This window comes from Oncorhynchus masou, chromosome 23 (assembly GCF_036934945.1).
Source record: "Oncorhynchus masou masou isolate Uvic2021 chromosome 23, UVic_Omas_1.1, whole genome shotgun sequence".
In the NCBI taxonomy this organism is placed as follows: Eukaryota; Metazoa; Chordata; class Actinopteri; order Salmoniformes; family Salmonidae; genus Oncorhynchus; species Oncorhynchus masou.
This window is the reverse complement of record NC_088234.1, coordinates 47,613,106-47,627,427: the sequence shown is the minus strand read 5'-3', so window position 1 is coordinate 47,627,427 and position 14,322 is coordinate 47,613,106. Positions and strand designations below refer to the sequence as shown.

Sequence of the window (14,322 nt, the reverse complement as noted above, 5' to 3'; positions counted from 1 at the left end):
GTAGAGTGTTGGAGGCTATTTTGTAAATGACATTGCCGAAGTCAAGGATCGGTAGGATATTCAGTTTTGAAAGGGTATGTTTAGCAGCATGAGTGAAGGAGGCTTTGTTGCGAAATAGGAAGCCGATTCTAGATTTAACTTTGGATTGGAGATGCTTAATGTGAGTCTGGAAGGAGAGTTTACAGTCTAGCCAGACACCTAGGTATTTATAGTTGTCCACATATTCTATGTTAGAATGGTCCAGAGTAGTGATGGTAGTCGGGCGGGTGCAGGCAGATCGGTTGAAGAGCAGGCATTTTGTTTTGCTTGCATTTAAGAGCAGTTGGAGGCCATGGAAGGAGTGTTGTATGGCATTGAAGCTCGTTTGTAGGTTTATTAACGCAGTGTCCTAAGAAGGGCCAGAAGTATACAGAGTGGTGTCGTCTGTGTAGAGGTGGATCAAAGAATCACCCGCAGCAAGAGTGACATCATTGATATATACAGAGAAAAGAGTCGGCCCAAGAATTGAACCCTGTGACACCCCCATAGAGACTGCCAGAAGTCCGGACAGCAGGCCCTCCGATTTGACACACTGAACTCTATCTGAGAAGTAGTTAGTGAACCAGTCTGCCGATAAGAATATGGTGATTGACAAATCAGGAGCACCAAGGGGTGATGGATGATAATTAAATATGGTACTTGAATAGTGGACAGGAATGCAGGAATGAGAAGTGAGATGAATGCCTGTGCTGCTCAGACTTGCTGCTGTCAGATTCAGAGATGTCGCACTCAACATGCTCCAGCACAACACTCCCTGAACACTCACACAGTAACTGTGATCTCAAAGCAGACAAGGTAGAGGTAGGAGTTGACACACAGTATGTTAAGTGTACATAAACCAGTTTGCATATGATTTGAAGGCTTTAATTGATGAACCACAATCTAAATGGTACCACACACCATAAGGAATAATTACTGTATACATTGAGTCACGGAATCCCTGTTTTAAAATATGAGAGATGCAACAACCAAGTGAAATACTGAAGTACTTGTATCTGATGGCATATGATATGAAACCATGAGGACTTTGCTGCTTGCGGGGCTGGGTTCTGTGCTCCCTGCTGGCCAGGGTATATTACTGCCATGGAACCATTTCTCATGTTTCCCTGTGTCTTGCATGGCCAAATTAATAGTTAGATATTTTAAAGGACATTGCCTGACGGCACCCGATCCATAAACTTAGATCCATGTATAGCTACCAATAATAAGCCTATAGGAGATACGTTTGATAAAACTTAAATAAACCATCAAGTAAAAAATAAACACATGAATTAGTATGTTCTAATCAAGGGCTCTCCAACTCTATTCCTGGAGAGCTACCCTCCTGCAGGTTTTCACTCCAACCATAATCTAGCACACCCAATACTAATAGCTAGTTGATAAACTGAACCAGGTTAGTTACAACTGGGGTTGGAGCAAAAATCTACAGGAACAGGGTTGGAGACCCCTGTTCTAATTATTAATTTATGTCCTATTAATGAATATTCATTCATTTGATGCACGATAAGAGAAAGCAACTGTGCTCCATTCTATACGTTCTATTTCTATGGCAGTCTGCTCAGCTTGGATTTCATTGGCTAGTTTCACCACCATGGCGCCAACCCGGAAGTTGCTGAAAGTCGAAGGACAACAAAAGTAGCTAGCTAGCAACTGTTACATTTGGTTTTGTTAGTTTAATTTGTGCTAACGATGAATGGTTAAAATACGTATGTGGTTAATAGGTAGTCCGTTAAGGTAAAGGTAGGACTGTTATCGGTGTGTATTCCTTGAGCTTGCAACCGTAGCCAGCACGCTTGCTAACGTTAGCAACACTGCCCCTCAACGGACAGACCAGGGTCAGGTGAATATCAAATTAGTGATTAATTGAAAAATTTATTGGCGTAGAAATTAACACAAATTGCAGTAACATGGAGGACAGGACCAAGGAACTCGAAAGACCAGGTTGCTTGAGTGTCGGTCACAATTCAGAAGAGGCGACACCAACCGATGGTAGCCGCCAGAACAGCGTTGACAACGATGGCTCTGAAGACCACGATGGGACATCCAATAATGTTGACTCCGAGGATGAGGTACAGTACTGGAGACTTGGGCAATATCTAACGTTAGCGTTTCTTATATTGCTAGAGTGGCGAGTCATAATATACTGTTATGAATATGGTAACGTTAGTTACATGGTAGTTACAATGGTTTGTACTCTGTAAATGTGATGCACTGTAGTGTGGAATGACATTATGCATGTTTTTGCATCTTTTCACAGCCTGAACTTCCTCTTAATCAATTCTACCCATATATCCGCTGTGCTCTCTGCTGCGGATTCCTCATCGATGCCACCACCATAACAGAGTGTCTGCACACTTGTGAGATACAATGATTGAGATGAAAATTCCTGAAATATGAATGCAATCACTTCAGTCTCATCACATTAGTCATAACTGCTTTGTTATGCGTTTTCCCTTTCCCAGTTTGTAAAAGCTGCATTGTGAAGCACTTCTTCTACAGCAACAGGTGTCCCAATTGCAGCATTGTGGTCCACCAGACACAACCACTGTACAATATAAGGTAAACATGCCTGCCTCTGATGTCTAAGAGCACACATGCTCTTGTCTTGTTCAATTGTATCAGAGGTTTTGAATTTGAAGACATCGGTTCATGTTGTTTATGAGAGTTGTTCAAAAAGAGCGATCAAAGGTTGTTTTTCTGCTTGTCCTCATTAGTGTTCTTTTTAAGGTGACGTTTCTATGGTTACCCTTCCTGCTGGGGAGTTACCTGGTACACAATGTCCTGGTGTGACGCACAGGTTCTGATGTGTCTATCAGTAGATGCCACTTTTATCCATTCCAAGCACACACACTTGTCTACCGAACCGCTGTGCACAACTCTGCCTTCTGCCCAGTCCAAAGAGACACAAATGTACAGATGACTAATATGCAAACTAGCCAAGAATTGTCTGTTCTTTCGACCAATCGATTGGTGGACATTTTAAAACATGTATTTTGACATATATATAGACACACCCTATGTTTGAATAAAATCAACTATATTTAGGCCACTGAGCTTGTCTGATGTTTTAAGCACTGTGATTTAAAAATGAAGACAAATTACTAAAGCGAGAGCCAGAGATCAATCCTGTTGCCCCCTGGTACTGGCCTTCGCAGATTCTGCATTATGCTCCTAAAGTTGCCGGTAATAGGCTACACCAGCGGTCGGCAACCTTTACCATTTGAAGTGCCATTTCTACTGATCTGTGTGCCGGTTTTGATTTTCAAATGCACATTTTTGTGGAAGAGTTTAGTTTATAATAGTCTTCATGTCTCAAAATAGAATTTGATTAACCACATTACATCTTAATGAAAATTATACAAATCTAAAAGTAACTTCTATTGCCATTGCCAATATGTAAAAATAGCCTACATAAGCCAACAACAACAACTTTGCAGCCCGCAGGTAGAAAATATCCTGATTTAAAAATAAGTATCCTATAAATCACATTGGCTGCACATGGTCTGTCTGCAAGGAACTTGAAATATTTTATTAACATGGTCAGGCCTGAAGCACCTGCTAGCAAACTGGCAACATTGTATAAAATATTCTGGGCCCTCAGTTTCCCAGGCCAGTGAGCTCCAGACAGACAGACACAGGTGCAGGCTATTTTGCACAAGGGATAATAATTAATCAGGTAGGCCTATTTTATTATGTTTCCACCTGAGCAAAGCATAACATTTTGGTATACTGAGTGGTACTCGAAAGGGAGAGCTGGAAAGATTTTTAAAAATAGGCTACGTTGAGGAACTATTGTCATTCTCAGTGGATGTAAAGACCAACTTTGTTTACCTGGTGTTTGAGGTGAGAGAAAAAAAGTTGCTTTGAGGAGCTCTGCAGTCATGGTGAGTTAAGGAAATCAGAAATAGGATCCCCAAATGGGCACACTTATAGGTCTACATTGCGCGCAGAACAAGTAGACTAGTCTACTTTTATATGCGGAATCAGGTGCGTGTCCACTCCTACAATGACAACGGTAGGACTGTAATAATATATTGAATGCATTAACAGAAATTACAGTAACCAAACAAACATGGTGGATTAGAAATTATGGGAATTAATGGTAAATGTTGCTATTGGTGATACTGGTGTGCCATCCCGCGGCATCCACAATGGATTAGTCCCCTCTGACAGGTGTGAATCAGGCAGGTGTTTCGTGTGCCATAATTTGTTTATATATATTTGCCACTGCTCAACTAAAAGAATATTGGTTGACCAACAGCCTATCGACCAAACAATCGACCAAACAATCGACCAAACAATCGACCAGTCGACTAATTGGGTGCAGCCCTAGTGCAAACTCATTTTAAATGAAAATGTTGCCACGATAAACTGACATTTTAACTGAAACAACGTGTGCAGAAGTCCGCTTTGCAGCAGATAACTATAACTCTCCCATTGGCCCATTATCAATGAATATAGTGATCTATAGGCTAATACTAAGTTATATACAGGTATGTAAATACTTACTGTATGGTGGGTATTTTTACCTCCACAGACCTGACAGACAGTTGCAAGATATTGTTTACAAGATGCTGCCACATCTAGAAGAATGTAAGTATCCACAAGCCTTCCATTTCTCACATTTTCCCATTTCAATCTTTTGTTTGGCAGTTTAAATGAATATTGTTCTTACTCTTCATTTTCTTTGCAGTGGAGAGAGCAAGGATGATAGATTTTTACAAACAGAGAGGACTGGAGGTGCCTAAACCAGGTATAAAATTCTTATTTATTTGTTGTTGATGTCAATTGGTTTTTGGCAGATATGTGATGGATCTTTGTTTATATGAAGGGTTTGCGTATTTGAAGACTGAAGACAGCCTCTACCTCTGGTGTTTATTTTTTTAATTTTTTTTTATTTCACCTTTATTTAACCAGGTAGGCTAGTTGAGAACAAGTTCTCATTTACAACTGCGACCTGGCCAAGATAAAGCATAGCAGTGTGAACAGACAACACAGAGTTACACATGGAGTAAACAATTAACAAGTCAATAACACAGTAGAAAAAAAAGGGGAGTCTATATACAATGTGTGCAAAAGGCATGAGGAGGTAGGCGAATAATTACAATATTGCAGATTAACACTGGAGTGATAAATGATCAGATGATCATGTACAGGTAGAGATATTGGTGTGCAAAAGAGCAGAAAAGTAAATAAATAAAAACTGTGGGGATGAGGTAGGTGAAAATGGGTGGGCTATTTACCAATAGATTATGTACAGCTGCAGCGATCGGTTAGCTGCTCAGATAGCTGATGTTTGAAGTTGGTGAGGGAGATAAAGGTCTCCAACTTCAGCGATTTTTGCAATTCGTTCCAGTCACAGGCAGCAGAGTACTGGAACGAAAGGCGGCCGAATGAGGTGTTGGCTTTAGGGATGAAAATGATGATGGTGTTAGCCATGTGTCAGTCTCTGTCTGTCTCATTGCTGTGTGTGGAGCATTCCCCTAATGCCACTGTAACGCTCATCTTTTTCTGTGACATCAGTGTTGGCGTCCCCCGCGGTCCCTGTGCTGAAGAACCAGAAGCAGAGGAGGGAGTTGCTGCCCCAGTCTGTCTTCACCATCCCTCCTGAACTGGATGTGTCTCTGCAGCTGGAGTTTGTGGGGTGAGTCTCTCCCTAGCATTAGTATCTTCAATTTGAGGGATGGGGGATATTCAGTAAGAGATTTTGAAATGTTATTGTTTATGTTTGTCTCTGGTCATTCTTGTCTCCCCAGTAGATGGTGCTGCTGTGCTACAGTTCTTCCATTGAGTGAATAGGCACTAGGGCGAACATTTCAAGTTACGAGATTGATGGTTAACTTTACATAATTGGTTGCAGGGATTAAGAAAATTCTATGTAATGTTGTGTTTTTGTTTTGATCCAGAGCGGAAGAAGGCATTAACAACTATAAGGTAATTACTGCTGACAAGCTCTTTTCTCAAGTTTTAATGGCAGTTGTACGAGACTGTTAAAATAAATAACAGTATCAGCGATAATGCTGCTATCCACTATATAGGAATGGTCATACATACACTAATGTTGTGAAATTGAGTTGTTTTAGTTATATTGATATAATGCTCAAATGAATAAGGGATTGAAATCTGTAACACTGGTGTACCTGGCCAGCCTTTGGAGAGGCGGTACGTGCGAGTGTCGGGAGAAGCCACTGTCCGCCATGTGGAACTTTTCATCAGGAGGAAGATGGAGCTGAGTCCTACCTGCCAGGTCAGTGGGAGGAGTTTCACATTGACTTTACCAGGATGTCTGATTAGGTTATGAACTATTTCTGAAAGGGAAACCTGGCAAGATGCCAGAAAGAGAAAGGCCTAATTATGTACATGTGTTATATCTGCTCGTTATGTGAGAGGGCTCTCTGCTTCAAGAAAGAGGCATGTTTAAATGTCATTGTGTGTATACCTGTGTGTGAGGAATCCATCTCAATCACATCCCCTGAAATATACCTTAGTGGCCTGCATTGTTGCAATCTAGGGCATCCGGGCTAAGCAGCTAAGTGAGAGGTTGATGCACCTTAAGCTCACCCAAGGACAGAGAGAGAAGAGTGTTATTTTGTCTAACATGAAAGTGCAGAGTGTAACAACACAACCAGGGAGCAGAGCTACCTGTACATAGCGTGTTTAGCAGTAACACACTTGGACAGGGATTATAGGCTTAGGCTGATTTCTTGGCACTCACCGGCCTCGTCTGGGGAAACATGGGGAGTAAGAGTTGCAGAGGACAGAGAAAGGGGAACTAACCCAGAGCTCAGCAGTGGTCTGAGTAGCAGGAGAACAGATTGTAAGCACTATCACAAAAGCATTGACGTTGTCCAGAGTTCTGTTCATTTTTATTGAGGTCAGTTCTAAACCAGGGGTGGAACTGTAATTATTCAGGAATACTATTTCTATGTCTTATTGAAATTGATCAGGAGCCTTTTTTCTGTTTTTATTTGCTCATCCCAAACTGCAGCTACCAATTTCCCCTCAGATATGCCCCCCATTACATTGGAGTCATTGAGCAGACGCAGTTTTCTAGAGTGACTTACGGGAGCAATTAGGGTTACTTGCCTTGCTCGGGGGCACATCGGAGGATTGTTCACTTAGTCTGCTCGGGGATTCGAACCAGTAACATTTTGGTTACTGGCCCAACTCTCTTAACTGCTAGGCTACCTGCTGACGACTCCCACGTACAATTGAAGTCGGAAGTTTACATACACTTAGGTTGGAGTCATTAACTCGTTTTTCAACTACTCCACAAATTTCTTGTTAACAAACTATAGTTTTGGCAAGTCGATTAGGATATCTACTTTGTGCACGACACAAGTCATTTTTCCATCAATTGTTTACAGACAGATTATTTTGCGTATAATTCACTGTATCACAATTCCAGTGGGTCAGAAGTTTACATACACTATGTTGACTGTGCCTTTAAACAGCCTGGAAAATTCCAGAAAATGATATCATGGCTTTAGAAGCTTCTGATAGGCTAATTGACATCCATTGAGTCAACTGGAGGTGTACCTGTGGATGTATTTCAAGGCCGGCCTTCAAACTCTGTGCCTCTTTGCTTGACATCATGGGAAAACCAAAAGAAATCAGCCAACACCTCAGAAAAATATTGTAGACCTCCACAAGCCTGGGTCATCCTTGGGAGCAATTTCCAAGCGCCTGAATGTACCACGTTCATCTGTACAAAACAATAGTACGCAAGTATAAACACCATGGGACCACGCAGCCGTCATACCACTCAAGAAGGAGACCTATTCTGTCTCCTAGAGATGAATGTACTTTGGTGGGAAAAGTGCAAAATCATTCCCAGATCAACAGCAAAGGACCTTGTGAAAATGCTGGAGGAAACAGGTACAAAAGTATCTATATCCACAGTAAAACGAGTCCTATATCGACATAACCCGAAAGGCCGCTCAGCAAGGAAAAAGCCACTGCTCCAAAACCGCCATAAGAAAGCCAGACTACGGTTTGCAATTGCACATGGGGACAAAGATCATACTTTTTGGAGAAATGTCCTCTGGTCTGATGAAACAAAAATAGAACTGTTTGGCCATAATGACCATTGTTATGTTTGGAGGAAGAAGGGGGAGGCTTGCAAACCAAAGAACACCATCCCAACCATGAAGCAAGGGGATGGAAACATCATGTTGTGGGGGTGCTTTGCTGCAGGAGGGACTGGCGCACTTCACAAAACAGATGGAATCATGAGGATGGAAAATTATGTGGATATATTGAAGCAATATCTCAAGACATCAGTTAGGAAGTTAAAGCTTGGTCGCAAATGGGTCTTCCAAATGGCCAATGACCCCGAGCATACTTCCAAAGTTGTGGCAAAATGGCTTAAGGACAAAAAGGTCAAGGTATTGGAGTGGCCATCACAAAGCCCTGACCTCAAACCTATAGAACATTTGTGGACAGAACTGAAAAAGCATGTGCCTGCAAGGAGTCCTACTGACTCGGTTACACCAGCTCTGTCAGGAGGAATGGGCCAATATTCACCCAACTTATTGTGGGAAGCTTGTGAAAGCCTACCCGAAACACTTAATCCAAGTTAAACAATTTAAAGGTAATGCTACCAAATACTAATTGAGTGTATGTAAACTTCTGACCCACTAGGAATGTGATGAAAGAAATACAAGCTGAAATAAATCATTCTCTCTACTATTATTCTGACATTTCACATTCTTAAAATAAAGTGGTGATCCTAACTGACCTAAGACAGGGAATTTTTACTAGGATTAAATGTCATAAATGGTGAAAAACAGAGTTTAAACTATTTTGTGTATGTAAACTTCCGACTTCAACTGTATGTTATCGCTCAGCGTATCACTCTCATATGATGTCATGCAGTCTGTGGAAATGAGATGATGTCGTGTTGTCGTGCAGGTGGATGTCGTGTGTGGAGACCACCTCCTGGACCGTTACCAGTCGCTGCGAGAGGTTCAGGGCTCCCTGGGAGACGATGCTCTACAGGTGGGTCCACTCAAGACCCTATGTACTCCTAGTCACTCTCTGGATATAGCCCTGTTATCGTTAGCCTCCATTTATGAGTTTGTATGTGTTTTTATTCCCAGGATGGTATTTTGGTTCTCCACTTTGGACTGGTGCTGCCTGCTCACATGTGAGGGGAAAGTGAGATGGATGTGATCCTGATATTAATGCTGACCTTCAGGGAACCACGGTCTTCATTCTTGTTACTAATGCCTTACAGAATCAAGTCTTCTCCTCTCTGCCTACTTGCCTGACTATTTTCCAGATGCCTTCTTCTGTAAATTGTTATGGTTAGGTTATAGTTTTCAGTCTGAGAGACTGAAGTGATTTCAGAGGGCTCAAAGAGAAAAAGGACCAGTCATGCTACTACTACCAAAATCTCGTGTTTTTGAAACACTAGTTATGAGTTAAATGTACACTGTATCTGTAATATGTACTGTTTCCTTATTTTACATCATTTTAGAGCTTTGAACGTTTGTACAGACTGTCTGTACACTCTTAGTGTCACTTCATGTCATTGTTTTGAATATTGATTAACCATTCAAGTTTTTCCTGACCAGAGTTTAGAGACACACACAGCTGTTACTTGAAGATAATTCAAACAGGCCTTTTTGATACAACCAATACAACAAGTTGGGTTTTGATACATGCAGTTTCTCAATATTAACACTAATAAAATACTATGCAATATTATTTACCCATTGTGTTTTATTGGGCTACATTTTGCATTAGCCGGTGTGGATATGGTAATTATGTGATTCAGATTTCTGGTCACGTGGATATGCTAAGGATGTTTGTTTTGACCTGTAATATGGCTCTGAAGAAGGAATGTGACTCTAGGGGTCAGGCTTGATCTGTTCAGTGCAGTGTCATACTCTTAGTCACTGAGCTAGGACTAACCCTGAGCTCATGCAGTAGCCAGAGTTTTTCAGAGAGGGACAGGGAGGTTATGGGAAGTCTTCACTCTGCAGTAACTAAAATAAGAATAACGATGTGTTTGTCTTTAGCAGGTTGTCGGCATTGAAAGGATGATTTTCAAGTTGATCCAAATGCCAAGCCAATTAGCCGTGGAGAGTTAATATCCTCTCTCAGCTCAGTGTGTGGCCTGGATCTTTATCAAACCGATTTGCATCCTTCCCGCTCTGCTCGACTCGGTGGGGGATCTGAGGGAGCAGTGAAAAGACTTCTCAGTCATTTATTGACAATGTTCAATAAATAGGGACCAAATGGTTACAGTACATTTTTAATGGCTTCATCAACAGCCTCAACACACAAAAATATTAGCCATGTACTGTATTTGCATGGCATAACAACGAATGACAGAAGAGTTGGCTAAAACACATACAGATCAGGCAACCAGGCTACAAAAATATATACATTTCATTAAAATATTCTATTTGTTTAAATTACAAAATTATCACTCCTTTCAACTACCTACCTACCTTCAATATATCATATTACTAACAAAGACGATCTCAAATTCCACTATTGTAATTGAAACTGGAGAGTGTAGCAGTGCTCAGCTGCACATAATGCATCCCAGTAATAATGTATGATATACAGTACATTTGCTCTGTGCCTTTAGATAACTGGCTTGCAAGGTCTGAATTTATGTTGGCTAGTTGTTTGAGTTGATATCTGCTTCATCGCTCTTCTCCACTTTTTCCTCAGTGATCTCCTTGAAGCCATCTTTCTGAGCAGCCTCTTTCTCCTTATTGGTACTCCGTGCATAGCTTGAGGCACGTGGCTGGTATCCAAAGTGACCGGTGCCATGGTTTGAGGCGCCAAATAATATTCCTGTGCTAAAGTGAGTTTCCTCTCCCTCCAGCAGTTTTCTGAGGGTCAAACACAGGTCAACAAGTATTTTGTCAATACATTTATAGCTGAGAGTGATTAGTGACTAACATATTGTAACATTATTTTTGAAAGAGTATGGAGGGCAAGGGTATATTCCCATAATGTGAATCACTAAGACTTTGCTAACAGACCCTGGTCACAGGTCCTTGTAGACGTAAATTACCTGTAGGCAGCTATTTCAATGTCCAGAGCCATTTTGACATTGAGCAGATCCTGGTACTCTCGAAGATGCTGAGCCATGTCATTCTTGATGTTCCGCAAATCATTGTCCAGGTGCCCAATGGTATCCTGTTTAGGTGAAAGGAAGAAACAAATTAGACCTTAACATCTCCATTGCTGAAGGCCTCTCAGTACTGAATGTCATTACATGGACCAAGGAAAAAAAACTTAGTCCAGGTGGAAATACTTCATCTATATCCTTTCCTTGAGCCCTACTCTTTGTTTAATCTGATTTTCTAGGTAACCATATGCATTGAATTATCTATAAGGACACAGTAGCCTAGTAGTGTTCGCTCTTGGGTGGCAAGGAAGAGTATTTGAACGCTTGCGCAAGAGGTCATAAACGGATGACCACTAATCCGATTTAGGGTAGTATAAATACACCGGGTTCGTTCAGTATAATGCACTGCATTTGGCGAGTACTCTACGGGGTTGAAGCTAGGTTCGTAGACTACTCTGACGTCGACGGGCCGTTATGTTTCCTGTCATGTCAAGCAACGTGATAGTGATACACTGAGGGGGGGGGGGGGGGGGGGGGGGGACCTGCACCCCTGCCCAGTCATGAAATCCATAGATTTGGGCCTAATACATTTATTTAAATTGACTGATTTACTTATATGAACTGTAACTCATTAAAATATTTTAAATTGTTGCATGTTGCGTTTATATTTTTGTTCAGTATATATGACGAACACATGACATCACGTCACACGAGCCCCCGCGGGCTCTCATGGTCAGTCTTATAAGACTTTCTCAGCTGGACAGGACACGACATCCAGCTGTGATGATTCAAGCAGAAGTTTACTGTTGCTGATATCTGTTAGAAATCCTCTTTATTTAGAGAGCTCGAGGGCGATCCTACCACTTCGTGCGGTTGCAAATTTAGAGCATTTCAGAACCATGGACAGGGAAGGTTGACTTCCAGATGTGTTATCCCAGAAAATACAACATTTTCAAAATAATAGCAATGCTTTAAGATGCAAAGACGGCTACCCATTGCAATATAAATTATGCATTGAAATGTGTTTATTTACAAATCATTTGCGTAATCGTACTTTTCCATCCTGCTTACACACATGTTCTCATTTCCCCAACACAGGCGCACCTGTGCAAGGAGGGGTGCGTGTATGTGTGAGGAAGAGAGCTGTCAAGTGCAAACAAACGTATTTTACCTGCAAACCTGCGATTTCAAGATTGTGTCCATCTTCTGTTTCTCGAATCTGCCGTTCCAAAGACTCATTGATGCCATGTAGGGTCTCCAACTCAATTGTCTTGGACTGCAGTTGTCTCCTGAATTCGTTGATCTCCTCCCTGCTGGCCCGCATTGCCTCATTGCTCCTGGTGGCCTGCTCGTTGAGATTGGCAAACTTGGATTTATACCACTCTTCCGCGGAGTGCAGGTTCTTAGAAGCCAGAGTCTCGTACTGATTGCGGATCTCTTTCAGAGCCGAAGTGAGGTCGGGTTTGGCCAGCTCTACCTCGACTGACACATGAGCTGCCTGGACCATACCGCTCAGTTCGGCCACCTCCTCGTCGTGGACCTTCCTCAGGAAGGATATCTCATCCAGGAGGCCCTCCACTTTGCGCTCTAGATCCAGCCGCGCCATGGTGGCGTCATCCACGTCCTTTTTGAACGACCGCAGGGTCTGCTCAGCCTCCTCGCGCGCCCTTAACTCCTCCTCATATTTGGCCCTAAGCTTGTGAAGGTCTTCTTCTAAGTTGTCCCTATCGATGAGAATGTGGGCTTTCTCGCTGCCGATCTCCTCCACTTGCGCGCGAAGCTCGCGCATCTCCTGCTGGTATAGGTCCGCGATGCGGGATGGCTCGTGCTGCCTCTGGCGCAGGGTCACCAGCTCCGTCTCCAAGACTTTGTTCTGCTGCTCCAGGGTACGCACTTTCTCGATGAACATGGCGAAGCGGTCATTGAGACCCTGCAATTGTTCCTTCTCATTGGTTCGGGTGACTTTCAACTCATTGCTGAGGACGGAGGATTGAGTCAATTCGAGGCTGTCACCTGGCACCGTCGAAAAGGAAGAAGACTGACCGGTTCTTCTGTAGTAGCCCAGCGATGACGCACTGCTGCGGGGGAGAGACACCGCAGACCTGTAACTGGTGGAGGACACAGAACTGCGGGAGGAGGCGGAAGGACTACTCATACGAGAGGTTGAGGGTGAGAAACGAGGAGCGTCCCTGTAGATCTTTCGGTAGGATGACGAGGTATAGTGGTCAGATCCGTAGTTCATCTTTGCGGTTGGCAAGAGAGGCTTTGGAAAACTTTGGCCGCAGTGCTTTTATAGGTTTAGGCAGACCGACCCAATTCACACGGAGTTTTACATTATCCCCATAACATAAGCGCATGAAGGACGATTTTCGAAAACGAATCTATTTGAATAAAACGTTAATAGGCCTAGACTAAAATATCTATATTTTTTAAATACATTGATATTTTCTACTATTTTGAGGTGGAGGCTGTTCCTTTTCCGAGCATCGATGGAACTGTCCACTTGGTGCAGTGCTGATGTCAGAGGATCTGTAACTAATCGCGCAGGTGTGAGCTGCTGCAGCCTGCGGAACTAGACAGCTGTCTCTGCGCTCTATAAACGATATGGACAACTCGTTCGGCTTAGCTATGTTTTACATCACTGATTCTGGTCGTGCGTAATGACGCTGAAGTACAATTGAATTGCCCCACAAATATGAATTCTCCGGTATATCACCATGCATGTACCTCATGACACCGGCAGATGGAGACGTAGCCTTATATTTTACCTTTTCAATGGGATTCTAAATGTGATATGTTTACATTGGAAGGGAAATAGTTGTGCTGCAGCCTAATATCAGTGTTTTTACGCACTGCCTGCCCACCTTCCTTCTTTTGCACAGACTGCTCATATCTTATGCAACTGTAACGGATGTGAAACGGCTAGCTTAGTTAGCGGTGCGCGCTAAATAGCGTTTCAATCGGTGACGTCACTTGCTCTGAGACCTTGAAGTAGCGGCTTTTGTGGAGCGATGGGTAACGATGCTTCGTGGGTGACTGCTGTTGATGTGTGCAGAGGGTCCCTGGTTCGCGCCCGGGTATGGGCGAGGGCACGGTCTAAAGTTATACTGTTACACAACCGTGAGATCCTGTCATTGGCATAAAGTTGATCTGTAAACTCTGATCTGAATGGGGAGAGGCCAGATAGA

The 14,322-nt window shown here is 42.6% G+C and overlaps 2 protein-coding genes across 2 annotated transcripts; one reads left to right on the top strand and one right to left on the bottom strand.

Annotated features, from left to right (window-relative positions):
* Positions 1-1,630: 1,630 nt before the first annotated feature.
* pcgf6 (polycomb group ring finger 6) lies at positions 1,631-9,750 on the top strand. Its single transcript, XM_064932306.1, has 10 exons — positions 1,631-2,108; positions 2,297-2,396; positions 2,502-2,598; positions 4,577-4,632; positions 4,733-4,792; positions 5,563-5,683; positions 5,946-5,973; positions 6,188-6,286; positions 8,953-9,039; positions 9,141-9,750. The coding sequence occupies exons 1-10, from the start codon at positions 1,947-1,949 to the stop codon at positions 9,189-9,191; spliced, it is 861 nt and encodes a 286-aa protein (XP_064788378.1). The 5' UTR covers positions 1,631-1,946; the 3' UTR covers positions 9,192-9,750.
* A 510-nt stretch (positions 9,751-10,260) lies between these two features.
* Positions 10,261-13,432, bottom strand: inaa (internexin neuronal intermediate filament protein, alpha a). Its single transcript, XM_064930813.1, has 3 exons — positions 12,306-13,432; positions 11,078-11,202; positions 10,261-10,892 (listed from the first exon to the last, which is right to left on the bottom strand). Exons 1-3 carry the CDS (start codon positions 13,374-13,376, stop codon positions 10,676-10,678), a joined length of 1,413 nt encoding a protein of 470 aa, XP_064786885.1. The 5' UTR covers positions 13,377-13,432; the 3' UTR covers positions 10,261-10,675.
* Positions 13,433-14,322: the final 890 nt, after the last annotated feature.

Coding starts and splice junctions, on each gene's coding strand:
- pcgf6 (XM_064932306.1), top strand. CDS start 1,947: ATGGAGGACAGGACCAAGGAACTCGAAAGACCAGGTTGCTTGAGTGTC. Junction 6,287..8,952: donor AGCTGAGTCCTACCTGCCAG/GTCAGTGGGAGG, acceptor GTTGTCGTGCAG/GTGGATGTCGTGTGTGGAGA. Junction 9,040..9,140: donor TGGGAGACGATGCTCTACAG/GTGGGTCCACTC, acceptor TTTTATTCCCAG/GATGGTATTTTGGTTCTCCA.
- inaa (XM_064930813.1), bottom strand. CDS start 13,376: ATGAACTACGGATCTGACCACTATACCTCGTCATCCTACCGAAAGATC. Junction 11,203..12,305: donor TTGAAATCGCAGGTTTGCAG/GTAAAATACGTT, acceptor TCACCTAAACAG/GATACCATTGGGCACCTGGA. Junction 10,893..11,077: donor ATTGAAATAGCTGCCTACAG/GTAATTTACGTC, acceptor TTTGACCCTCAG/AAAACTGCTGGAGGGAGAGG.